Source organism: Ichthyophthirius multifiliis, assembly GCF_000220395.1.
Source record: "Ichthyophthirius multifiliis unplaced genomic scaffold scaff_1120509250402, whole genome shotgun sequence".
In the NCBI taxonomy this organism is placed as follows: domain Eukaryota; phylum Ciliophora; class Oligohymenophorea; order Hymenostomatida; genus Ichthyophthirius; species Ichthyophthirius multifiliis.
This window is the reverse complement of record NW_004086774.1, coordinates 1,071-25,912: the sequence shown is the minus strand read 5'-3', so window position 1 is coordinate 25,912 and position 24,842 is coordinate 1,071. Positions and strand designations below refer to the sequence as shown.

The window sequence follows — 24,842 nt, the reverse complement described above, 5'->3', positions numbered from 1 at the left end:
GGTAGAATATATTTATTTAGAATTATGATTTAATAGAATATTCTTTTAAATTAAAAATTTAATTTTAATATAGGTTTTATTAAATTTTCTCAATATCTAATTACTCTATTTAGTTTAAATTCTAAAAGATATTTAAATTAATTTACTTTGATTCAATATTATATGCATACAAAATTTTTAATTAATTTATATTATTTATTCCTTCCAATGAATTAATTTGATTGTATTTAATATTTAGAAACTATAATTATTTTAAATAAATAAGTCATTTAATATTATTTAAATTATTAAATGATAAATTTAATATAATTAATTTACTATGAATTAAGCTTTAAAGTTAAGGAATTAATTAATCCTATTTGAATTATATTAATTTTAATGGCTTTTGCCAAAAAGAAATGTTTTATTTCAAAAAATTAATTTTCTAAAGTTTTATTATTTTCATTATTTAAATATATAAGTATAAATTTTATAGCATAAAATTATGAATTATTTGCTAATTCAAATAAATGATATTTTTTAAAAAGCTTATTTTATCATATATTAGTTTTTACTTTCTTAATTTAGAAAATTGCTTAATATTTATTCAAAGTTTTATTGAGTACAAAATATCTAATGTTCATTATTTTTTTAATTTAGATTTTTCAACAACAAAAAATCAAGACTTTTTATTAAAATTTCATAAAATTTAAATACTTTCGTTGTTTCCTAATTGCTCAAAAATTTTTAAATCTCAATAAAAGTTCTATATAACATTTTTAAAATAGTATTTATATTTATTTAATATCCTCGAAAATTAATCCTTAAAATAATATTTTTTATATAAATATTTATTAATTTTAAATACTTATTTGAAAAAAAATACATCTAATAGTTCTATCGCATTTTTAATTATCAATTAACTTATAAAAAAGATTAATAATATATAAAAATAAAATGGATATTAGAATAGGAAAATAGTTCAAAATAACGCGAAAACTAGGAGAAGGTGCATTTGGTTAAATATTTCATGCATTAAATATAAAAAACAACATGGAAGTAGCTATAAAACTAGAACCTGTAAACACCAAACACCCATAATTATTTTATGAAGTAAAAATATATTAATACTTACTTCAGGATGAATAAATTTTAGATAAGGGTATTCCTTAAGTAAAAACTAAAAAATTTTACTCAATAAATATATAAAATAGTACTTATATTTTTATTTTATTATAAAAAAAAGGTTTATTTTTGTTCTACACAAGGAGATTATAATATAATGGTTATGGATTTATTAGGCCCTTCATTGGAAGATTTATTATAATTTTGTAATAGATAATTTACATTAAAAACAGTTTTAATGATAGCTTAGTAATTAATTTAGCTGCTAGAATATATTCATTAAAGGCACTTTATACATAGAGATATTAAGCCAAATAATTTTTTAATTGGGGCAGGTAAAAAATTTAGTAAATTTTTTATTATTGACTTCGGACTAGCAAAGAGGTATTTGTAAAGGGATGGAACACATATTCCTTATAAAGATAATAGAAATTTAACTGGAACGGCTAGGTATGCATCTATTAATACTCATTTAGGTATAGAGTAGGCTAGAAGAGATGATATGGAAGCTTTGGGATATGTTTTAATTTATTGTTTGAGAGGATAGTTGCCTTGGTAAAATTTAAAAGCAGATAATAAAAAAGATAAATATGAAAAAATGATGGAAAAAAAATTATCTACTCCTGTGGAAGTTCTATGTAAAGGATTTCCTGATGAGTTTGTGAAATATTTGGCTTATTGCAGAAATATTAGATTTGATGAAAAACCGGATTATAATTATTGTTTATCACTTTTTAAAGAAAGGTTTTAAAAAGAAGGATTTGAAAATGATAATGACTTTGATTGGATTGCATTAGCGAAAGAAAGAAAAAAATAAGGATTATGTTAGGATAACAGTATAAAATAAAATGTAAAAAATATTATTATAATATATTAATATTTTATATTTTTTATAGAAAGAATTGATAATATGATTTTTAAAATATTTTTTTCAAGATAATTGTTTTATAAAATTTTTTGTTTTTAATATATGTTTAATATAAATATTTATTAATTATTTTATGTTATATATAAATATATTTTTATTTTTTTCTCTCATTTGATAATGTTATTTTTTTTTAAATAAAAAAAAATATATATTTTCAAATTTGAAAAATAATAATTAAATGTAATAAGTATTTGAAGATAAACATTTAATAGATAAAGAATTCAAAATAAAAGTTCATTTTAAATAGAAAATGAAAATATCGAAAATAGTGTAAAAATACTTATAAAAAAAAAATATATTAATTAATAGAATAAATAAACTTTAAATCCAAAAATATATTTATCAAAAAATGAGTTAATAATAAACAAATAAATTATATAAAATATAATTATAAAAAAAAATAGATATGCAAATATATAAAATAAATATTTAATAAATACATCATAAACAGATTTAATTTAATTTATAGATTCAATTCAAGAAAATAAACAATAAAAATAATAGATATTATAAAGATTTGAAAGTGAAAGATAGCCATTATGGTTTTTTGAAGAAAAGGAACTTGATAATCCTTTAATATCAACAGATATAAAAGTATTATGTATAACATGGAATATGCACGGAAAAATTCCTTCATAAAATTTAAAGGAGCTTTTTTGTACTCAAAAAATAAAACATCATGTAATTGTTATAGCTACTTAAGAATGCTAAAGATCTATTTTAGCAAGTATTTGTTGCGAATCAAAATAAAAATGGGAGAATATATTAAAAGAATAAATTGGAAAAGAATATACTTTTATTAACTCAGTGAGTTTAAATGCAATGCATTTAGTTGTTTTTGGACATATAAGCATTTCTTAATATATAAGTTGTATAAGTAAAGATTCTAAAGCGACAGGTATTTTTAATTTGATTGGAAACAAAGGAGGTATAGGGATTTGTTTTGATATTGGTAATAAGAGTTATTTGTTTATTAATTCACATTTTACTTCTGGGTAAAATAAAAATTCTAAAAGAAGTTAAAACTATTAAATTATTTCTTAAAAACTTAATTTACCTAAAAACTTTTCGAATAAATAAGAGGAAGTTTTAAATAGATTTGATTTTGTTTTTTGGATGGGCGATTTCAATTATAGAATTGATAGTGAAAATAAAGATTTGGTATATTAAATGATTTCGGAAGGAAAATATTTGGATTTATTAAAAAATGATTAATTATAAAAAGAAAAAAACAATAAAAACATCTTCTCTTAATTTAAAGAAGGTTTAATTTTATTTCCACCTAGTTATAAAATGTAATATAATAATAATTTATATGAAAAAAGTAGAATTCCAGGATGGACTGATAGAATTTTATTCAGATAAAAAAATTAGGATACAATAAAACTTGTTAATTATGAATTGGCTTTTAATGTTTTTGGGTCGGATCATAGACCTGTTTTTGCCTAGTTTCATGTTTAAAATAAAATAAATCCAATATCTTAATTTGTAATTATTAAAAAAAGTGGAAATTGTAATATTTTTTGAAGTTCAAAGAATATTTAATAAACATAGTGTCTAAATATTATAATTTTCTTTAAATTTATATACTATTAAATATTGAAAATAAACTTTTAAAATAAACTTATACTATTAAATAAATTTATATTATTTAAAAATAATATTTTTTACAAAATTTTTTTTTATAAAATATGAATTATTATTAATAAATATTTTAAAAAATATTGAGATGTTGCATTCTTTTAGTTTTTTAATATTATATATAACCTACTGATGAATCTAAACAAAGAAGCAGGTGTAAACCAATGCGAGATATATGTATTAGTATGATTTAAGCTACTTATTTTTATATAATTTTAAATCTTTTAGTTATTTAATATTTTTTATATTTAATTGCATATAATTTAATACCATCTTAATAAATATAAATTTTATTAAAGCTTTAAATTATAGATGTAGCTACTTTTTTAAATATCGGATTTAACTTAATTATGATTAATTTTGCATACGATAAGGGTTGTGGTGATTTCGCAGATAGAATTCATAATATTATTATAAGTTTTTGGATTTTAATAACTATTTGTGCAATTTTTGGATATTTTATATATGCTTATTTATTTTAGTAAATAGAAAGGTAAATAAATAATGATACGTAATTAGAATTGCATTTATTACATGTTTGATATTTATTATTTTTAAACTTTTTTTTATATAAAAGCTAATATTTTATTCTAATAATATATTTATAATATAATATCAATAAAAATTTTATTTATTTTTTATATTATTATATAACATTTAAAAAAAAATATTTTAAAAGGACATATATTTTTGTTTTATAAAAAAATATATTAAAGTAGAACTCAATTAATCTAAATTTTCGAATAAAAAATTAATATCATAATTATAAAAACTTGACAAAATTTTTAAAGTAATTAGTTGCTTCTTCTATTTCTTCTAATTTTATTAAAAAGTCAAAAAATTACCACCATGGTTTATTATTATAATCAGGCAGTATATATTTGTTAATTTTCTATGCTTAATTTAATGCAGTATAAGCTAATATTATAGGATGATAATATAAACATAAATTTGACCTATAAATATCATTAGCCCATAATTCTGAAGTTTTTAGGACTTCTATAAATTTAATATCACCAAGAAATTTTTATATTTATAATACTGAATATTCATTTATAAATTTATCAATATAAGGAGTTATTACTTCGATTTCTAAGTCAAACCCTTTTTATCAAAATATATAATTTTTTACATGTATATCATTAAATTTTTACCTATTGTTTTTAGAATATCTTATTCTATTTCTCTTAGTTTTTGAATTTTCTTATAAACTAAATCGTTTGGTAAATTTTTAGAAAAATCTAACAATTATTCATCGGTTTCTAATTTACTCATCATCATTATGTTTTTATTTTCTTTTGCAATATTTCTTTCATTTAATGTTAAAAAATATCTAACACAAGTTTCTTCGCTAAATAAAATGTCATCGTCTTTTCCAATTATAAAAAGGCAGACTGCTCCATGGAATAAATCATTTATTCTACCATTCCCTTTTATTGCTTTGAATTTGTGGTATACGAATTATGCTTTTAAAAGCTTTTTAAAAAAATTATTTGTATATATTTATTAATTTTTTAACTGATGGCTTTGAAAATTTATATTTTTAATCTTTTTTTGATAAAAATGTTGAAAAATCTATCATAAATTTAGTAACTTAATTTTAAAGTTTAGATTCTTAAATAAGCTCTTGCTCTTTTTTGTTTTTAGGTCCAACCAATCTTCTTATGTAATAAGAAACATTAAAATATTTATTTTATTAAAATATAAAAATATTATAATATATATAAATAATTTTAGTAATAAATTCTTATTTTTGATGGATTATATTTATAAAAAAAATTATAAATATATATTTTTTTTATTTTTATTTTTACAAAATAAATATTTAAATATAATATTGAAATATTAAATTTATAATTTAATAAATAATTATAGCATATATAATTTAAACACTTTTAAGCAAACAATAATATATTTAATATATAACAAAATAAAATATTTATAAAAAAAATTTTATATTTTAAAAAAAAAGATATATTTTTAAATGAAATAAATTTCTATTAAATTTATTTTTTTATCTTAGTTTATAAAATTATTAGATAAAAAATAATAAAAATATTTATTTGTATATATAGACAATTAATATAAGATAAGAACTTATTAATATATAAAAATAAAATAAATATAAAATTAAATTTAGATTATTATTAAAAAATAAAATTTAAACAATTTTAAATATATAAACAAAGATTATTTAAAAATTATAAAAATTAAAATATTAAATAAATATATTTATATTTAGAAATAATAAAATATTTTAACGCATAAAATAAAAAATTTAAGTTAAATTATGAATTCTCAATGATTGTATATATATTAATTATTCTGAAAAAATATTATTAATTAAAAAAAAAAGAGTAAATAATAAAATTTTATAGATAAAAAAAATATATTATTTAAAATAAATAAAAAACTAAAAATATATAATATAATATAAATAAAATTATAATATTAAATATTAATATAAAATAATTTATTATTATTATTATTATTTTTATTATTATTATTATTATTATTATTATTATTATATTTATTATTTCTATTATACTTTATATTAATATTAATAATTAAACTTTTTATTTTTTATATTTTTTTCATTAAATCATTTTTATATCTTAATAATTTTGATATTATATATATTATCTTAGTTTATATAATTTACAATATATTAAATTCTTAAAATTATTATTTTATTTTAATTTATCTTTAAAAATTATTATTATTTAGATTTATTTAATTATATAATAAAAGATTTTATTATATATAAAATATTTTTTAATTATTTATTTTAATATAATTTTTTTGTTTTAAATAAAAATAATTTATATTTAATATTTTATTTAACAATTAATTATTTTTTAAACAAATAAATGTTTTTATATTAAACGCATTTATATTATTTTTTAATATATTAAATAAAAAAAAAATTAAAAAGATTTTTTTCTCATTTTCTTTTTTCTTTATTGAATTTTTCCACAACTTCTTAAATAATATCTAAATCTCTTTAAATTATATTTTAATCTCTTATAATTTCTTTTAATTTTGTTAAATCAATCTATTCATCATCATCATCCCCTTCTGTTAGTTCTCTTGCTTTTTTAAATGGCATCCTATTATATATAAATAAAAATATTATTAAATAAATAAATATATATTTATTATATATAATTTTATTTTTATATATTTCTATTTATATAAATTTATATTTATATTTTATTTTTTGCTATTTATTTTTATTTTAATTATTTTTAATATTTATTTAATAAAAATATATTAATAATATATATATATATTTTATATATATGAGTAATTTTAAAAAATTACAATTATATTAAATATAATTTTTTTAAAAAAATATACCAATAAGTATCATTATCTTTTAATAATTAATCGACATAACTTTCAATACCTGTATATTCATTTTTGTTTTTCCATTCTAAATATGCCATAAAATATATATAATTCCACATATAATGATTTAATTTTATATGCTTTTAAAATCCAGCTCCTGAGTCCGATTTTCTATCAAATGTAGTCCTTAAAAATATTTATATTTATATAAATTAAAATTTTTATAAAGATAACTTTTCAATTCCACAAATAAAGCAATAATTATTCATATCTTAATTTTTTTCATTTTACTTATCTCTTAGAATTCCAAAATTATCAATAATAATACCACTCACAATATTAATCATAATAGTCACAAGGACATACTAAGATAAATTATCAAAGAAAAATCTACTAAAATTAAATTATGCAGTATTTTTTTAGCCCGTAGTTTCAGCTAAATAACCTCCCACTCCCCCATTTGCTTTAAAAGTCTAATCAAAAGTAAACAAAAAGCAATATAACATAGAAGAGCAATTCCCCATATAATCCTAATTATAAAAAGTATAAGCAAAAATCGTAAATATATATTCAGCAATAACCAACAATAAAAAAGTTAACAAAAGCTGCCTTCTGGGCAAATAAATTGACATAATAACGTTTTTGAGTGTTGGATATCTCAATAGAACTTCAGATAAATGGAAAGTAAAGAAAAATGGATGTACAAAAGTGGCAATAATAGCCAATGTACTATATGTTAGATAATAAAGTACTTCTATATCTTATATGAATGTGAATAATATTTAGAAAATTTTCAATATCAATAAAAATGTATAACCTAATTTATCTTTTTTATCTTTTAATTGACTTCCACTATTTAATGTCTTTTTTATAAAAATAAATTAAATTAAATTAAATAAATATAATTTTATTTTTAAATTTATTTTATATTTTAGTTGTAATAATATATTATTTTTTACTCTTTTAACTATTAAAGGAACATTTTTAAACAGCAAGAAAAGTAAAACAAATAAACTACACACAAGCATTAATATACCCAATATATTAAAAACTTTTCTTGTAAATTCTCTAGTATATTATGTTTACTAAAAGAGTTAGTAATCTTCCATTATTCTTTAATACAAAGTAGACGATTCCGAAGTTGCAAAAGAAAAAAAAATAATAATGTTGAGTGTTAATCCAAATAAAAAAGATAAATCTTTCCATAGTTTAACATAATTGGCAAAAAGAGCCAATAATTTATTAGTTTGAAATAATTTTTTTAGTCTATACTCGTGTCGGCATATTTCTATTATTTCTGAGGCTTCTTTTATTAAATCTAATTATTTAGATTTAATATTTGTTCTGTCACATTTTTAATGGAAATTAATTTTTTGTTCTTTAGGTAAACACAATATAAAGGGTAATCTAATAAAATATACAAGTTCTAATTATTCGTTTCTAAAAATGTCAATATGGGATGTATTTTGGGCGAAAAAATCTACTGCTTTTTTCAATATAGTCTTCCTTTCAGTTGCTTTTTTTTCTAGTTCTTGTTTTTATTCCTCAGAACTGATTTTTGTTTTTTATAATTTCTTAGCGGCTTATTCAGACATTTATTGTACTTATTACATGTAGTTTAAAACAGATTCAATTAGAGAACGAGAAAAAGATATTAATTATCCAATGATATTATCACCAGTTAATAAATCTTCTATATCTCCTTTTTTCTTGTTTAAAATTTTATTCTCGTGCTTTTGAAATAATCTTACAATTTCTCCAGGAAGGTTTTAATCAGCTTTTATCTATTTTTTTTTTTTTATATTTTGAGAAAAATATATTTATATTATTTAAAAAAAAAATACATATTATGAAATCAAGAAATAAATATAAAATCCATTTTATAAAACTGTACTTAAATACAGATCTACATATTTAAGACTTTTTTTCTCCGAATATAGTTTTTGGAAAAATTTTTGATCATCTAAATTTCTCGGATCTCTATCTAAATGATGAAGTGAGTCAATATCAAACTATGCTGCATTATATTTAAAGAATCTCCCGTAAGTTTTAATGAAGTGCCTTTGGAGTGTATGAAGTGGCAGATTTCTCATAATTCTTTTAATAATATCACAATTATTTTTTATATCCCTACTTTCTAAAATACTTAAAACCAAAACTAGGACTTTGTTTTAAAGACGCACAATCATCCATTTTGTAAGAGGTTCATTTTTACTTTATCTGTATATTTCAATAAAATCTATTTTCTTTTCCTTCTTTTTGTTCTTTTTTAATTCTTCTTAATTCATTTATTCCTAATTTCTTTATCTGAGGGATTTTTTGGGTTTGGAAAGGAATAAGTCGCTTGCAATATCAAAAAATTTACTATCTGAAACTGCGTCTTAATTTTCCTTACATGGACCTTGTACAAATTCACTTAAAGTATCTAAACAGTTGATCATATTATCATATGTTGTTTATGTACAATCTCCATAATAGTAAGCTTTTAGTAAATCTGCAACTAGGTTTACCATATCGTAATTGTTTCGGGAGTTTTCTTATTTTTAGAAATAGTTTTATAAAGGCAGATAATGCCCTTCTACACATAATTGAAGGAACTTTAAAACTACTTCTAAAAGATCTAATTATTCTTTATTTTCTAATTCATTTTCTTCGTTTTCATTATTTTAAATATTAATAGCCCTTTATTCGATGATTTTAATTTAATTTCTGATAATCTAGCTAAATTTGAAAAAAAGGACTTCTGATTTCTAATAATTTATAAAAAAGTTATAAATAGTTTTTTAAACAGCATTATTACCCCCATCTAGTAAACAATTAACAAAGGAAATAAAATGTATAATAAGCTCACTATCTAAATGCTTTGAATTTTCTGAAATGACAGTCAAAACCATTTTCGTAGAACCTAACTAATCGAACATATTTTAAATTTTTTACTTTTGTTTAACTTATTCTTCTTAATTCATTTCATTATTTTTTCCATTTTCGTTTGTTTAAACTATTTTTTTTAATACAGATAAAAGGGAAATTATAGTTTATTTATTTGAAGAATCATCAGATGCATATTAAAGGAAATTAATAAACTTTTTAATAGTATTAAAAAAATCTGGTTTATTCGTCAAATCTTTAGCATATTCTTTTGTGACGAATTTTTAAACTCTCAAAATAGCCTCTGCTAATGCGATTTTTTCGTTTTGAACTTCCTAGTCAATAGCTACATCTTCCGTTAAAACTTATTTAAATAATTCCCAATTTCTAATTGTTTTTTCTTATTTTTTTCCAGTTACTTTTAACGCTCCAATCACTTTTAATCCAGCTTAATGCACTTTTTTATTTGCATAAGGTTAGACTGTATTTGCGTTTTAAGTATTTTTTAATAATTACATTTCTAAATTATTCATTTGAATATCTACTTATGAACTTATGTCTGCCGGTTAGCTGTTTTCATTTGGTTTACTTTAAATAATTTTGGATTAATTTTGAGATTTTTAATTCAGATAAATATCTGGTTCTTCTAATCCATTTACTGATTTTAATATTATATTAATTCTTTTTATTTATATCTATAATTTTTATTTATATATATATATTTATTTATTAATATTACTTAATCTATAAATTATTCAAATAAATTTATTTTATCTCGAATTTTACATATTATTTAAGTTAACATTTTATCGTCTTTTCTGTCTGTATCTTCTTGTATGTTTTAATTATGAAGTCCTCTTTTAATGAATTTTCTATGATAATCATAAAAAAAAGGAAGCAAATAATCAAACAAATATGTAATGTATTATTTAGTGAATTGTTTTCCTGATAAATAATCTAACTTTCTACATTCTTTTTCAAAAAATTGAGCGATTTCTTTCTAATGAACTATCATATAAGAATTCTATGTTATAATATTTTCAGATAAAATATGCACTTTTCTAATAAAATCTACTATTTTTGGTTTTAAAAGACCATAACTCTATTTATAATATTTTATTTTTAGAAAAAGAATATATATATATATATATAATTAAAACTTACTTATTTTTATATTTACATATTATTTTTATCTTAAATCATTGATTCACATTCGATATCAAAAGAATTATTAATACTCGGAACGTTTGATTTAATATTTTCGGTTTTAATTTTATTTTTAGGAGAAGCAGAAGGAGATTTATTAGATATCATTTTTTGTTATTTTTTATCAAAATTATTCCAATTAGCAAAGGAGTCTTTTTATTATAAAATATCCAACAAATCTGTTAATTTGAATAACTTTTTTAATTTTGTTGTTGAAATATTAAAGTTATATTCAGATAATAGTGGGTCTTTGGCAACATCTTCGTTTAATTAGTTTAAAATTTACTATTATTTTTTTTTTTAATTTAATTATTATTTTAATTCTAAATCTTCTTCATCTTCTTCTTCATTTTTGTTTAAATTTAAATCTGTTTCTTCTTTTTTTTGCTCAATTTTTTATTTTAAAATTTTCTAATTAAGATTAGGTATGAAAATATTATTTTCGTTTTCTTCATCTTAATTTTCTTCGTTTTCTTCTTCTTATTTCTATTTTTGATCCTGATTATTTTTTTTAATGTTTATATAACATGTCTATAATAATAAATCAATCAATTTTATATGATAAAGAAACGGTTCATCTCTATAAGTATCCAAAAAATTAACTTCTTATAATTTTTAGACCAGGCCTTATTTTTCAAGACTAGTACACATATCGTCTAAATAGAGTTTAATTTATTTGTTACCTGAACATTCAGAATATAAAAGTTTCAATTATTTTTATGTAATTTCTTCCTTTACAGGCAAAAAAGTGTTCAAAACAATTAATTAATTGTCGAAAACATACTTTCTTTTAAATTTTATTAAAACTTCAAAAAATTCTAAAAATCGAACTTATCTGCCTTCTGTTTCAATTAAATTTACAAAAATTTCAATTAATTTTTTATGATTTTATTAAAAAAGTAAACTTGTATTATCCTCATAAATATTATATATTAAATTCATTTACCCAAGGTCATATCTTAAGTGCTTTAAAAATAAAGGAATATGCTATTGGATCGTATGTTAGTTTTCTTTGTTTTTATAAGTGAAATACGACAAAAACTCAAAACAAATTTCAAATAATTTAATTAAACTAATTTTCTTGTCGATAGGATAATTTTCTTCAAGTATTGCGTTATCGAAATGATACATTCCATCATTTAAAAGATTAATTATGGGCTCATATACTCCCAAATACTTATATATTTTTTATTTTTCTGGATCTATTTTTTGATTTTTTCTTTATGTTGAATTTTTTACCAAAACAATTTTATTTTCATAATAATCAATAGCCTAAAAAAACCCATTATTCATATTATCTATAATTTCAATCACTTTACTTATTTCATGTTCTTCGAATGATTTTTTTATAAGAGTAGTAAACCAAACTTCGGATTATTCGACATATTTATTTAATTAATTCATACTTTTTTTAGTATTTCGAATAATTGGAAAGTATATTAATCAAATATTATTTACATTTTGTTAATATTTTAAATTAATTCGTATCTTTAATTATACATTTTTATTAATAGTTTTAATGTTCTTTTTTCTAATTATTCATCGTATATAAGTAAAAAACTGGTTATTAGTTGAGGTAAGCATGTAGCTATAGGGTCTTCATATTCTTCGCTGTTTTCTATTGCAGAAGATATTAATTCATCTAAATTTCTATAATGTAAATATCCTTAAGCTACATAAAAAAAATAATCATTTTTTTATTAAAAAATATATTAATTGTATTTACTTTTTATATATTAATGGAATTTATTTTTAGAATCGTATTTTTTTATATTTTTGGGATTAAGAGATTTAATAGATAGTGAATTTAATAAAGAACTTGAATCTTTTTAATCGAACATTTAATCAACTACATCAATTCCTGTTTTAGCAATATTTGGTAAAATACTCTTGATATTTTTTCTCAAAATTTCTTATATATTTTACCTAGCCTTATCATTCGAGCTTATAACAATGTCAGCTATGTTATCTTTAAAAAATTTTAAAACATTAGAAATTAAGTAATTTTGTCTTAAATTTTAAATATTTTCTAATATATCTAATATTTTAAGCTTAACGTTTATTTCAGTTTACATTTAAGCTTAATCTTAATAATTCATTTCTTATAACATATTATTCAATTTAATTTATCCTCTCATTATATGATTATCATATAATTTAGATTATTCCAAAGGATTTTAATTATCTCCTTGCCCTGGATCAAAATTGATATCATCATCTTCTTTTGTCTCTTTTTCTGAATTGCTTTATTTCAAAAGTAATGTTGTTTAATTAGCGGCTTATTGAAGTTTTTTCATATTTGCGGCAATATCAAAATTTAAAAGCACTTTTTTTTAATCTTTTATGTTTTTTCTTCTATCATTTTCTCTGTTTAATGTAATTTAACAAGCGGCTATATATTGAATATTTTTAGCATCAAATATAAAAATCTAATATGAAAAAAAATATAAAAATAAAAATGTTTATTTACATTCATTAGATATTTAACTAAAAATTTAAATTGATTTGTTTCTTTTAAAGCTTCGAAAAGTCCTAAATTTAAAATTAAATGGGTTAGTTCTATAGAATTTAGAAGTAAAGTATCATCAATAAAGCTATTTTCTTTCATCATATTTTCGTATTTAAGTTAATGCATTTTATGATCTTCTATTTAATATTCTTTTATTTTATCTTCAATTTTATCTGAAAAATTTTAAAGATAAGAAAGTAGCTTAATAATGAATTATTTATACATAAGAATTTCATTTTCTTAATTATTTTCTGATTTGAAAACTTCAACATCATCAGCAACATCTATTTCATTGAAAAGCCTACAATAGTTAGGGATAGGTTTTCTTTACAAAGGATCATGGTCAATATATAATGACATTGCTAATTAACAAAAACATGCCCTTAATTCTGAAAAATTATTTAATTCTCCTTAACTCCATATATTTTCTAATAAATAATGGTTCGAAAAATGCGGAATGAGTTCTTTGCACCACAAAAAGTTCCTTCCAAAGGATAATTCAGAAAAAAACCTTATTTATTCGCTCACATTTCTTTCGTATTATTTTATTTCTTATTCAGTTGAGTTTGGGTCGGGTAGTTTTACCGCTCCTGTCTTGAAATATTAATCGTATCGTATTTATTATTTTACTTTTGAATATTTTTTGAATAATTTGAAAATGTTTTCCTAATTTAAAGATATTGCCTTATTTTATATTCTACAAATAGACCTTAAAAATTTTAAATAATGTGATTTATATTAGGCTTTATCATCCCATATTAAATTCATGAAATAAATAATTATATTTATTGGCTTAGGGGTTATTTTTTCATGTTATTTGAAAGAAATTAATTCTCCATTATTATTTGTATTATTATTATCTTGATCATAAAGATTTATTAGTATTTTTATTTGCTTTTAGTTGATTTAATCATTATAAGAAGATTTTTCATATTCGTAAGGTATTTTTAAATTATCTGAAAGTTTATTTAAAATAGTTTCGTTGTTAGAAATTAAACTTATCACGCAATCAATAGCTTCTGGAATATATTTACAATGTATGTAAAAATAGGGAATTAAATCGAATGTATACAATTAATTTTCTGGATTGTTTTTACAAATACTTACAAGCAAACTGTATATATCTATAGCTAATTAAACCTATTTTTATATTTATTATTTTTTTGTTTAAATATCTTTTTTAATTATACTTTTTCATTAAAATAAAGCATGTATTCATTATTAAGTTAAATATTTTATATTTTGGGTTTGTTTTATTTTTACTATATAGCAAATATTTATTAATTATCCGAAAAATCATGATTTTATTCATTCTGCATTTATCTTTTTTCCTCGTCTTCTTAATTTTTATATTAAATCCACAATTCAAGTTCATTTTTGGGTAATAAATCTTCTAAAATTTTAATCAAAAAATCTATGTAATATTATTCTTTTAATAATTTTTATCTTCTAGAATTCTACATTCCGTATTTTTAATCAGGTTAGTAATTTAGTAATTTATTATTGCAAAAATTATTTAAATTATTAATTGTGTATTTGGCTGTTTTTATCTTTTATTTAAGCACATTTAAATTTTATTCGTCATTGTTATTTTAAGAATTTCTAAAACTTAATAAAAATTTAAGCAATACATGAGAGCAAGAAATAACAAATTTAGCTTCCCACATTTTATTTGAGGAAATCTAAAAAACTTTAAATACTTGATTTTCTGCCATTTGCATTTTAAATGAAGCTTTCAAGGCTTTATTAAAATTGCTTTCATTTTCTTCATTTTATTAGTTTATGTTTTGGTCTAAATTAACTATATCAAGCCACATTCCGCTATTTATATTTCTAATAAAAAGAAAACTTCCAGTTTCTACGAATTACTCATTTACACTTTCGGATGTTCCGAGTGCAAAAAACTAAAAAAGAGTAAAAGGATCTTCGTAATTATTAGTAAGGGTAAGTACTATTTGATTGTTATCGTTTTATTAATTGTTTATTGGTTAAATAATTTTTTTTTTTTTTTTTTTTCTCTTGTCTTTTTCTTCATTAGAAGAATCAGAAAAATCGTCATAATAAGCAACGTTTATTTTCTTGTCGTTTTTTGCATTTTCTTCTTTTAACTTTTGATTTTTTAATTCTTAATCTTTCTAAATTTCTTCTCTTTTATTTTTATTTTCGTCCATTACGCTCAAATAGCAGCCTGAAGACATGTGTTTTAGTCTATAGGCTGTTCTATATTCCACACAACCTCCCTTTTGAAAATCTTAATTTTCAATTATCCATAGACCGAATGTATTTCCTGAATAATCTTCAAAGGAAACATTTTATCCGGCTTATATTATATGGATTTTAAATTATTTTTTGACATCCATTCCTTTTAAATTTTAAATAAAAATGGCAATATATATATTTACTATTATATTTAATGAAGTTAATTATTCTTTAGTTGTTGCTATACGAAGTTATTACGCCGCTAATGTACAATTCATTTAAGAATGATGAAGCCAAATAGCATCACCACATTTGAGATATTTTTAATTTTACAAATCAGTTAAATCTTGAAATATTTATACTTTAAGCATAGCCGCTTTTTCTAAACAACCATTTACTTCTCTATTAATATTTTAAGAGGTTGACTTTTAGAAGATTTATTGAGGTTATTTAGTTAATTAACTCATTATTTGTGTCTATTATTATAATTAATTTTTTTATTTCATTTGACATATTTCTTCTGAAAAATGGAGATTTATTGTTTTGTTGTTAAAATTTTATGCTTTGACAATTTTAATACATTCATTCTCGTAAATATAAGTTGCACTCTCTTTTTAGTAAGCAAAAGCAGGTATGATTTTAAAAAGAGTTTATTCAGAAGAAAAATCGTCTAAAAGAATTTTATAATTTTCCTTTTCGTATTTACTCTCGATTATCTGACAAGCCAAAAATTTAGAAGAATTCAAATGAAGGAGTTAAAAAGGCTCATTATATGAAAGGGAAATTTCCATCATATTGTTAAATTCATCTACATTAGACTTAAATTCCGTATAAAGTTGGGATTAATATAGAGGAATTTTCTTCAAAAATTAATTATTTGTGTTTTCGTCAGAGTTTAAGGGAGGACCATCTTTTTGGGTATTTTTTTGTTTTCTTGGAAATTAATTTTATTGTTTTTGCGATCTTCTTCGGCTTTTAAGAATGCACTAAATAAAGCCATTTTTTACACTGTAAGTTCATTGGATTAGGTCTTTTTTTTTTATTGTTTAAATTGTTCTGATTCTCTTAAGATTTTTGTTTTGGTAGAGTTTTGGACTTTGGGGTATATCTAAAATAAACAATTAGAAAAATCATCTTTATTAATAACGATATTTTAGTATTTTGAATTTTGGCTGCTCTTGTTATTTTATTTGGAAAAGTTTTTTAAAAAAACACTATTCTTGGCATGACCGTCAGAGGTTACAAATGATTTTATATCTTCAAAACGACTAATTGTTATTATTTATCCATATTTTAATGTGTTTATTTATACTTCTTCACTCATTTTATATATTTATTTATTTTTTAAAAAATTTAATTTTTTTTATATATATTTAGGTTTTATTTTATTTTTTCTTTAAAAGGTTATTTTTTTAAATTTTTTTTAAAAAAATGTTTTAGATATAGATATTTAATTTTATTTTCAATTTAAACTTTATTATTTAACTGAAACAATAAGTATTTATTTTCAATTAATAATGATGAATCAAGTAGCGAAAGGTATACTTAGAATAAAAATATTATTATCATTTTAGAAATGAATATAATTTAATGCGATTAAATACAAAAATATTTTTTATTTAAAAATTTTTTCTTATTTTTCTTATTTTTCTTATCTAAATTTAAGATTTAAATATATTCTAAACATCGTTTTAAAATTTATAATACTTTCATTCTTTTATGTGTATTTTTTCTTATTTGATTAAAAACTTTTGTATAAATATTTAAAAATTTATAATAAAAAAAAAAAAAAATTATTTAATTATATATATATAAATAAATATTTATTTAAAATAATATATATTATATTATTTTTTATTATATTAAAATTAAATATATTTTTATTATAAAGATATCATTAATGGAAAAAAATTTAGTTTAATAATTATAAAAAATAGATGAACCAGAAAAAGTACCTCCTCAATTAATCAAGCAATTCCTTGATATGATAGAATATTGCTCACGTCCTTTAGATTTTAATGATGAAAATAATGACATATAATAAAAAAATGATCGATTATACTTTTTATAATAAATGTAAGACCTCCTATAAGTCCAAAACGCCTATCCATCTTTAATTTTCCCCTAATTTACTCATATAATGACCATGATAGAGAAAAACCTACAAAGGCCACTACCTATATAAAAAAAGCAAGCATAAAATTAACGTAAAAAAATAAATTAAATAATTATTTTTTAGAATTAAAATAAAGTTGAACCAGAAATAGACTTAAATGACATGTATGTAGTAACAGCCTGGCCCCACTAATAACCTGTATACGATATTTTTTTATAATTAATAGCAAGCGATTATATGGAAGTTAATATATTATTACCAGGTGTCAAATACAAATTCATATATTAATTGTTCGAATTATTTGACAGCAATGAGCCAAGGGAAAGAGAATACATCAAAAACATTATTCATAGGCTTTATGGAAAATTAATTTAAAGAAGAAAAACTTTTCGAAAAGCAATGACTAATATTTTTAATTAAATTATACATGAAAGATATTCTTTTAATGGAATGTCAGAATTATTGGATGTTTTAGCTTCTGTAGTGAGTGGATTTAATACACCTTTAAGGGATTAACATATTGAGTTTTTCAAAGAAACATTAATTCCTTTACATAAGGTATAGACTTCTCATTTTTACCATGAACAGTTATAAAGGTGTTCAATGTTATATTTATCGAAAATGCCTGATTTGGCAGTTGATTTATTGAATGGATTGCTAAAATATTGGCCAAATAGTAATTCAATAAAAGAAATGATGTTTTTATCTGAACTTTTGGAGGTTTTAGAAATTTGCGAAATTCATAAATTAGAACCTTATGTGGATTAATTATTTAGAAGAATTATTAAGTGTATAGCAGGACCTCATTTATAAGTTTCTGACAGGTCAATGTGTTTTTTTGAAAACGAATATTTTCTTACTGTCCTTAAAAATTATAAACAAGTTGCTTTCCCACTTATAATTCCAGTTATTAATAAAATTGCAGATAATCATTGGCATAAAATTTTATAGGAATCTTTAATTGCTTTGAGATAAATTTTAAAAGAATTAGACTATAACGCCTTTGAAAAAGCCCTCTTATATAAAAATACACCCACCTTATATTTGGCAAAAGATGCAAAAAAAGAGAAACGAAGAAAGAAATGCTATAGAAGAAAAATGGTTGGAATTGACTAAAAAAGCAATGAAAATTAATCCTTAGTTAAGTCCTTGTGTTTTACCATATACTGATTATAATGTGGCAGGAGAAAACAATAGACTTTATAATGCTAATATTGTTCATAATTATAATTGATAATATTAGTTTTTTATAATATATATGTAAATTCGATAAAGTATCAATAATAATAATTTTAAATAAATAATTAAAGATATTAAAATAAATAATAAAAAAAAAAATTAAATATTAAAAAAATAAAAATATTTATTCGGCATAATTTATATAATAATAATATGGATGAAACCAAAATAATTGAAAAACTAAAATTTTATTTAATATAGAATCATATTTTAAATGGATTATAAAAAAAAAAAAAAATTGTAATATTAATTTTGGAAGCTTTTTTTAATTGAATTAATTAATTCTAATTAAAATGAAGTAATATAATATAATTAAAATTCTATAGTTTTACTAATATTTTGGTAATGATAAAAAATTGATAGTATATTATTTTTGTATTGTATATTAAAAAATATAAAATTAAATAATTTATTTTATTAAATTAAAAGGAATAAAATATTTTTTAAAAACAATTAGTAATATTTATATTATTTCTATATTCCAGAAAAATAATATAATAATAATAATAATAATAATTATTATTATTATTATTATTATTATTATTATAATTTTTATTATTATTATTATTTTTATATATTTATTATTATCTATTTATTTTTAATTCATATGAAAATTTATATTTTTTTCTTAAAGACTAATATAATCAAAAATATATAAGTTTAAAAAAAATAATTTTAAATATATAAAATATATATATATATTATATTTATTTTATTTTTTAATATAAAATATAATAATTATTTTAAAATAAATATTATAAAAAGAAAATATGATAAAATATATAATCTTTCACATATTTTTATCACTCACTCTCTAAGATAAAAATCCAGTATTTTTAGACGAATCCTACAATGTTGGTTTTGTAAAAATAAGAGAAGAAAGTGATATGTTTTATTGGCATTTTGAATCTCGCTCTGATTCTTAAAAAGATCCTTTAGTTTTCTGGCTTACTGGCGGCCCTGGTTGTTCTTCCGTAACCGCTCTTTTCGCAGAAAATGGTCCTTATAAAATTCGCGACGATTTAAATCTTACTAAAAATCCTTACTCTTGGAATGAACACTCTAATATAGTTTATGTTGACTAACCCGTAGGCACAGGATTCTCTAAAGCTGGTTTAAACGAATTTGTAGTAGATGAAAATGGAGTTGCGGCTGATTTCTTTTAATTTTTGTAAGACTTTTATACCTTATTCCCTTAATACGCAGGCAGGGAAATGTTTGTGACTGGAGAATCTTACGCAGGACATTATATTCCAGCCATTACAGCCAAAATTGTGACTGAAAAAGATACAAGAATGAACTTAGTAGGTGTAGCAATAGGAAATGGTTTAGTAGATCCTTATAATTAATACTAAGAATATGTTAATTACGCATATGAAAATAATCTTATTGGTAATATATAATATGTTTTACTTAAAGGCGCTTTTTATATATGTAAACAGATGATTAAATATAATATTCCTTTTGTTTTAACTATGAAAGAATGTCAAATGAGCGTTGAAGCAATAATGGGAAATCCTATGAAACCAAAATTTAATAAATATGATATTAGAGAAAAATGTGATGTTCCTCCACGTTGTTATGATTTTTCATAGATTAGTAAATTCCTTATGAGATAAGACGTAATTGGATTATTGGGAGTTTAGGGTAGATAATGGGCTAATTGTAAAGATGATGTTCGTAGAGCTTTATATACCGATTGGATGTTGAATCTTTCACCTAAAATTACACTTTTATTAGATATTAAAATAAATATATTAGTTTATACAGGAGATAAAGACTTTATTTGTAATTGGAGAGGTGGAGAAAAATGGACTAATAATGTTTAATGGGCAAAAAAAGAAGAATTCTAAAAGGCAGAGTATAAAAAATGGTATAGCTTTGGCGAAATTAAATCTGTTGATAATTTACATTTCCTTAGAGTATATGATGCTGGACATATGGTGCCTATGAATAAGCCAGAAGCTTCTTTAAAAATGTTAACTGATTTATTATAAGGATAAATAGAATAAAAAAAAAAAGAAAAATAATAATAATAATAATAATAATAAGAAGAATAATAAGAAGAATAATAATTATAATAATAATAATAAGAAGAAGAATAATAATAATAATAATAATAATAATAATAATAATAATAATAATAATAAGAATAATAAGAAAGAATAATAAGAAGAATAATAATAATAAGAAGAATAATAATAATAATAATAATAATAATAATAATAATAATAATAATAATAATAATAATAATTATGATTTATTTAATATTTTTTTATTCTATGTTATATATTATTATTTTATAATTATTTTTTTTAATATAATTTTTTTTCAAATAATTATTTATTCATATTTTAAACCAAATATTTAAACTAAATCCTTAATATTTTAATCTAAGGAATTATTTTAATTATTATTTTGATATTTTACTATTCTACTTCTAAATTCTTTAACTCCAATATTCCAAAAATTTTTATATAATGATTACTATTAAATTAAGAAATCTAAATATCTTTAATTATAAGAATATACAATTGGGTTTTAAATTTTTAAAGTAAAACAAATATAATTAATTGAATATTTTTTAACCTAAATTAATATTTCATCTTCATTCTAAACTTATATTTTCTTTAAATCTTTCATAATTAAGGATAAATTAGTTCTATTCGAATATTTATCTAACCATCCTTTAGATCCCTTGAATTTTTTTTAATTAATAGATAATTATAATGCTTTATTCATAATTAATTCCCTTTAGCATCTTTTTTTGTTTCTTAAAACGTAGTCTATGCAATATTCTATTAATATAACTTCCATTTAAATGTCCATTATTTTTCTTCCACCTCCTTCTTTTCTTTCTATCCCGAATTACATCCATCTTGTTATGTTTTTTAAAGGTACTTTATATCTCTCAGATATCAATTTTAAGCTGATTCCTTTATTTATCTTTAAATTTTTAATTATTAAAAAAAAAGAAAAATATTACTTAATCAATTATTTATTATTTTAGTTGTTTAGTATATTTTTAATAAGGTCCTCTCGTTTTAGAGTTTTTATTTTTTTCATTTTAATATTCACTTTCTTCTTTTTCATTTCCCTCTTCTCTTTATTATAAATCTCCAACTTCTTCTAATAATTCATAAATTTCATCCTTTTCTGAATCTTAATTTCCTTATTTTATAAAGGGATAATTTCTTTTAGTTTAAATTGGTTATGAAATATGTTATTGTTTAGTTATTTCTTCTTAAGTATTATTTAATTTTTCACTACTTTATTCAAATGATAAGTTTAGTTTTTTTTTTAAATTTGCTATGAAAATTAGCATACATTAGTTATTTATTTAAATAAGTTTTTATTATAATAATCACTATTAATATTTATTAAAGATTATGTTTTTTATAAAAAATTATTGTTTATATTAAAACTTTATAAATCTTACGATTATATATTTACAGCTTTTAACTGTTAATTTTCTTAACTTAATTCATTTTTTTTTTTAAATCTTTTTATACTACTCGAAGGCATTTTCTTTTATTACCTTATTGGAGTTATTACCATATTTAGATAGCTGCTTTAATTTTCTTAAATAGAATATATATAATCTTTTATTTAAGAATCATTAACTATAAATAAAAATAATTATAAAATTTTAAAAATAGATTTTTTACTTATTTAAGCTATTTTTTTCAAATAATCTACTGTTTATTACCTTAATTTTCCCAATGAATCATTATTTTATAGTTAGTTAAATATAGTTATAGTTTAGCCTGTAGTTTGAATTAGTTACTATTTTAAACAGTCAATTAAAAATATATTTTAGTTTTCTTATTCCATAATTTTTTTGAATGTTTTTATTATATTTAATTTTATCGAAAAATAATTAAAATATAAGCTTTTTCTAGCTTTGCTAATTATTTGAAAATATAAAATTATATAATGACCTTAAATAAAAAAATATATAAAAATTAATATACTCGAAATCTAAATAAAATAATAATTATTTAATATAAAATATTTATTTATTTTTTAATACAAAATTATTTAAAAAGTATAATTAAATAAATTCTAAAAAATAATTTGCAAATAGAATATTTTTAAATTGAAAATAATTATCTTATTAACTTTTATAAAAATAAAGCAAATAAAATATTTATTAATTTATAGAGTAAAACAGAAAATTTAATCTATAAATAATAATATTAGTTTAATTAATATAATTAAAAATAACTTAATTTTATTTTTTAACAAAATATATGCGTTTATTGAAAAAAGAAATAATTTTTATATAGAATTAATATTATTTTAATTATTTAAAATGATAAACAATAAAAAAAAAGTAAAAAAAAAATATAAAATTAAACATAGAAAAAATAATTGGCAAATATTTATATAAATGCGAAAATCTTATTTATAAATATAATTTAATTGTTATTATTTAATAATATATTATATTTTAAATAATAAGAGTATTAAAAATATAATATAGATAAATAAATAAATAAAATATTTTAAATAAATAAAATAAATATAATATATATATATATATATATTTATATTTATTTTAATAAAGAAATCTTATTTTTATACTTATTTCTAAGAGTTATTTAAATAAAAAATAAATAATATATATTATTAGAATCATCTTATTTTTCTTTTTTTGATCTTTATAATCATCTAATCCATTAAATACAAAAATTAATATTTTTAATTATATATAAAATATTATAATTTTTTTTTTTTAATTTTATTAATTGCACGAAATGCAATGTTATATAAAATCATTACATTTATTAAATAAAGATAAAGTAAACTAAATCAATTTAAAAATGCTATAATCTATTTTATTTTAGTTTTTTTTGTTTATTGTTTTTTAAAAAAAATATTGTTAAAATGTATAATGAATTCAATATTGAAATTTTTTATTTTTCTTTATTAATAAAATAAAAAAATAAAAGTTTTAAAAAAACTAAGAAATAGTATCAATAATTCTAATAATATTTTATATCAACTTTAATTTAATTTAATAAAATACATATATTAAACATCAAGTAACTGTATAGCAAATAAAAAATCAAATTGCTTATCAACATACATAAATTTAAATGAAGTAAATATTATAAGAAATACGAAAAAAAATCAATTATAAAGAAAATATATTTTAATAAATAATGAGGGTCCTCAAATAACAAAAAATATACTTAATAAGAATTTAGTTTTAAAAATTTAATATAACATTTTTAATTCAAATATTTAATAATATTATTATATAATATATTTTTTTGAATAATTAATCTTAAAATCTATTTATATTTAAAAGTATTTAAATTAATTTATTTAATCGCCTTATTAATGAAAATAAATTAAACATATTATTTTTACGATTAAAAATAATATTAATAATTTATATATATATATTTTTTAATTTTATTAATGTATAAAATTAATAAAAATATGTAAAAATTTTAATAATTTATTTTATATTTTATCACAATTAATAATAATTTTTTTATTATTTTTCCTTATTTAATTAATTTAACTATTTATTTTCAAAGACGCCCTGAAAACTTTAAAAGATAATATAATACTCCAAATGCCATTCCTCCATATTATCCCATAGCATTTATACCTGGTCCCTTTTTTTAAACTAAAAAAGTTGACTATAAAATTAAAACCACACCCAA

General features: G+C 18.9%; 5 protein-coding genes across 5 annotated transcripts, besides 28 other annotated features; 3 read left to right on the top strand and 2 right to left on the bottom strand. All coding sequences in view use genetic code 6, as the record gives it.

Annotated features, from left to right (window-relative positions):
• Nucleotides 1-1,032: 1,032 nt before the first annotated feature.
• On the top strand, nt 1,033-2,018 carry IMG5_071820 (hypothetical protein; the record flags this gene model as incomplete). Its single annotated transcript, XM_004036677.1, has 3 exons — nt 1,033-1,152; nt 1,226-1,954; nt 2,001-2,018. The coding sequence occupies 3 exons, from the start codon at nt 1,033-1,035 to the stop codon at nt 2,016-2,018; spliced, it is 867 nt and encodes a 288-aa protein (XP_004036725.1).
• Nucleotides 2,019-3,645: 1,627 nt separating this feature from the next.
• Nucleotides 3,646-3,689: a microsatellite.
• Nucleotides 3,690-5,374: 1,685 nt separating this feature from the next.
• Nucleotides 5,375-5,415: a microsatellite.
• A 193-nt stretch (nt 5,416-5,608) lies between these two features.
• Nucleotides 5,609-5,658: a microsatellite.
• A 429-nt stretch (nt 5,659-6,087) lies between these two features.
• Nucleotides 6,088-6,144: a microsatellite.
• Nucleotides 6,090-6,137: a microsatellite.
• Nucleotides 6,091-6,145: a microsatellite.
• A 1-nt stretch (nt 6,146) lies between these two features.
• Nucleotides 6,147-6,211: a microsatellite.
• Nucleotides 6,150-6,236: a microsatellite.
• A 162-nt stretch (nt 6,237-6,398) lies between these two features.
• Nucleotides 6,399-6,456: a microsatellite.
• Nucleotides 6,404-6,448: a microsatellite.
• A 161-nt stretch (nt 6,457-6,617) lies between the features above and the next one.
• IMG5_071810 (MIR domain protein) lies at nt 6,618-10,524 on the bottom strand (the record flags this gene model as incomplete). Its single annotated transcript, XM_004036676.1, has 3 exons — nt 8,040-10,524; nt 7,034-7,778; nt 6,618-6,783 (listed from the first exon to the last, which is right to left on the bottom strand). Exons 1-3 carry the CDS (start codon nt 10,423-10,425, stop codon nt 6,618-6,620), a joined length of 3,297 nt encoding a protein of 1,098 aa, XP_004036724.1. The 5' UTR covers nt 10,426-10,524.
• Nucleotides 6,657-6,699: a microsatellite.
• Nucleotides 6,822-6,890: a microsatellite.
• Nucleotides 6,828-6,885: a microsatellite.
• A 50-nt stretch (nt 10,525-10,574) lies between the features above and the next one.
• Nucleotides 10,575-10,622: a microsatellite.
• A 1,876-nt stretch (nt 10,623-12,498) lies between these two features.
• On the bottom strand, nt 12,499-17,130 carry IMG5_071800 (MIR domain protein; the record flags this gene model as incomplete). Its single annotated transcript, XM_004036675.1, has 6 exons — nt 12,499-12,770; nt 12,825-13,527; nt 13,569-14,747; nt 14,798-15,485; nt 15,717-16,739; nt 16,814-17,130. The coding sequence occupies 6 exons, from the start codon at nt 17,128-17,130 to the stop codon at nt 12,499-12,501; spliced, it is 4,182 nt and encodes a 1,393-aa protein (XP_004036723.1).
• Nucleotides 12,806-12,852: a microsatellite.
• Nucleotides 17,131-17,181: 51 nt separating the features above from the next.
• Nucleotides 17,182-17,235: a microsatellite.
• A 175-nt stretch (nt 17,236-17,410) lies between these two features.
• Nucleotides 17,411-17,445: a microsatellite.
• Nucleotides 17,434-17,461: a microsatellite.
• A 148-nt stretch (nt 17,462-17,609) lies between these two features.
• Nucleotides 17,610-17,650: a microsatellite.
• A 1,326-nt stretch (nt 17,651-18,976) lies between these two features.
• On the top strand, nt 18,977-19,156 carry IMG5_071790 (hypothetical protein; the record flags this gene model as incomplete). Its single annotated transcript, XM_004036674.1, has 1 exon — nt 18,977-19,156. The coding sequence occupies one exon, from the start codon at nt 18,977-18,979 to the stop codon at nt 19,154-19,156; it is 180 nt and encodes a 59-aa protein (XP_004036722.1).
• A 60-nt stretch (nt 19,157-19,216) lies between these two features.
• Nucleotides 19,217-19,281: a microsatellite.
• Nucleotides 19,228-19,286: a microsatellite.
• A 145-nt stretch (nt 19,287-19,431) lies between these two features.
• Nucleotides 19,432-19,480: a microsatellite.
• Nucleotides 19,481-19,649: 169 nt separating this feature from the next.
• Nucleotides 19,650-19,678: a microsatellite.
• Nucleotides 19,677-19,754: a microsatellite.
• A 294-nt stretch (nt 19,755-20,048) lies between these two features.
• On the top strand, nt 20,049-21,863 carry IMG5_071780 (serine carboxypeptidase family protein, putative; the record flags this gene model as incomplete). Its single annotated transcript, XM_004036673.1, has 2 exons — nt 20,049-21,139; nt 21,812-21,863. The coding sequence occupies 2 exons, from the start codon at nt 20,049-20,051 to the stop codon at nt 21,861-21,863; spliced, it is 1,143 nt and encodes a 380-aa protein (XP_004036721.1).
• Nucleotides 21,187-21,415: a microsatellite.
• Nucleotides 21,429-21,479: a microsatellite.
• Nucleotides 21,470-21,502: a microsatellite.
• A 674-nt stretch (nt 21,864-22,537) lies between the features above and the next one.
• Nucleotides 22,538-22,576: a microsatellite.
• Between the last annotated feature and the right edge of the window lie 2,266 nt (nt 22,577-24,842).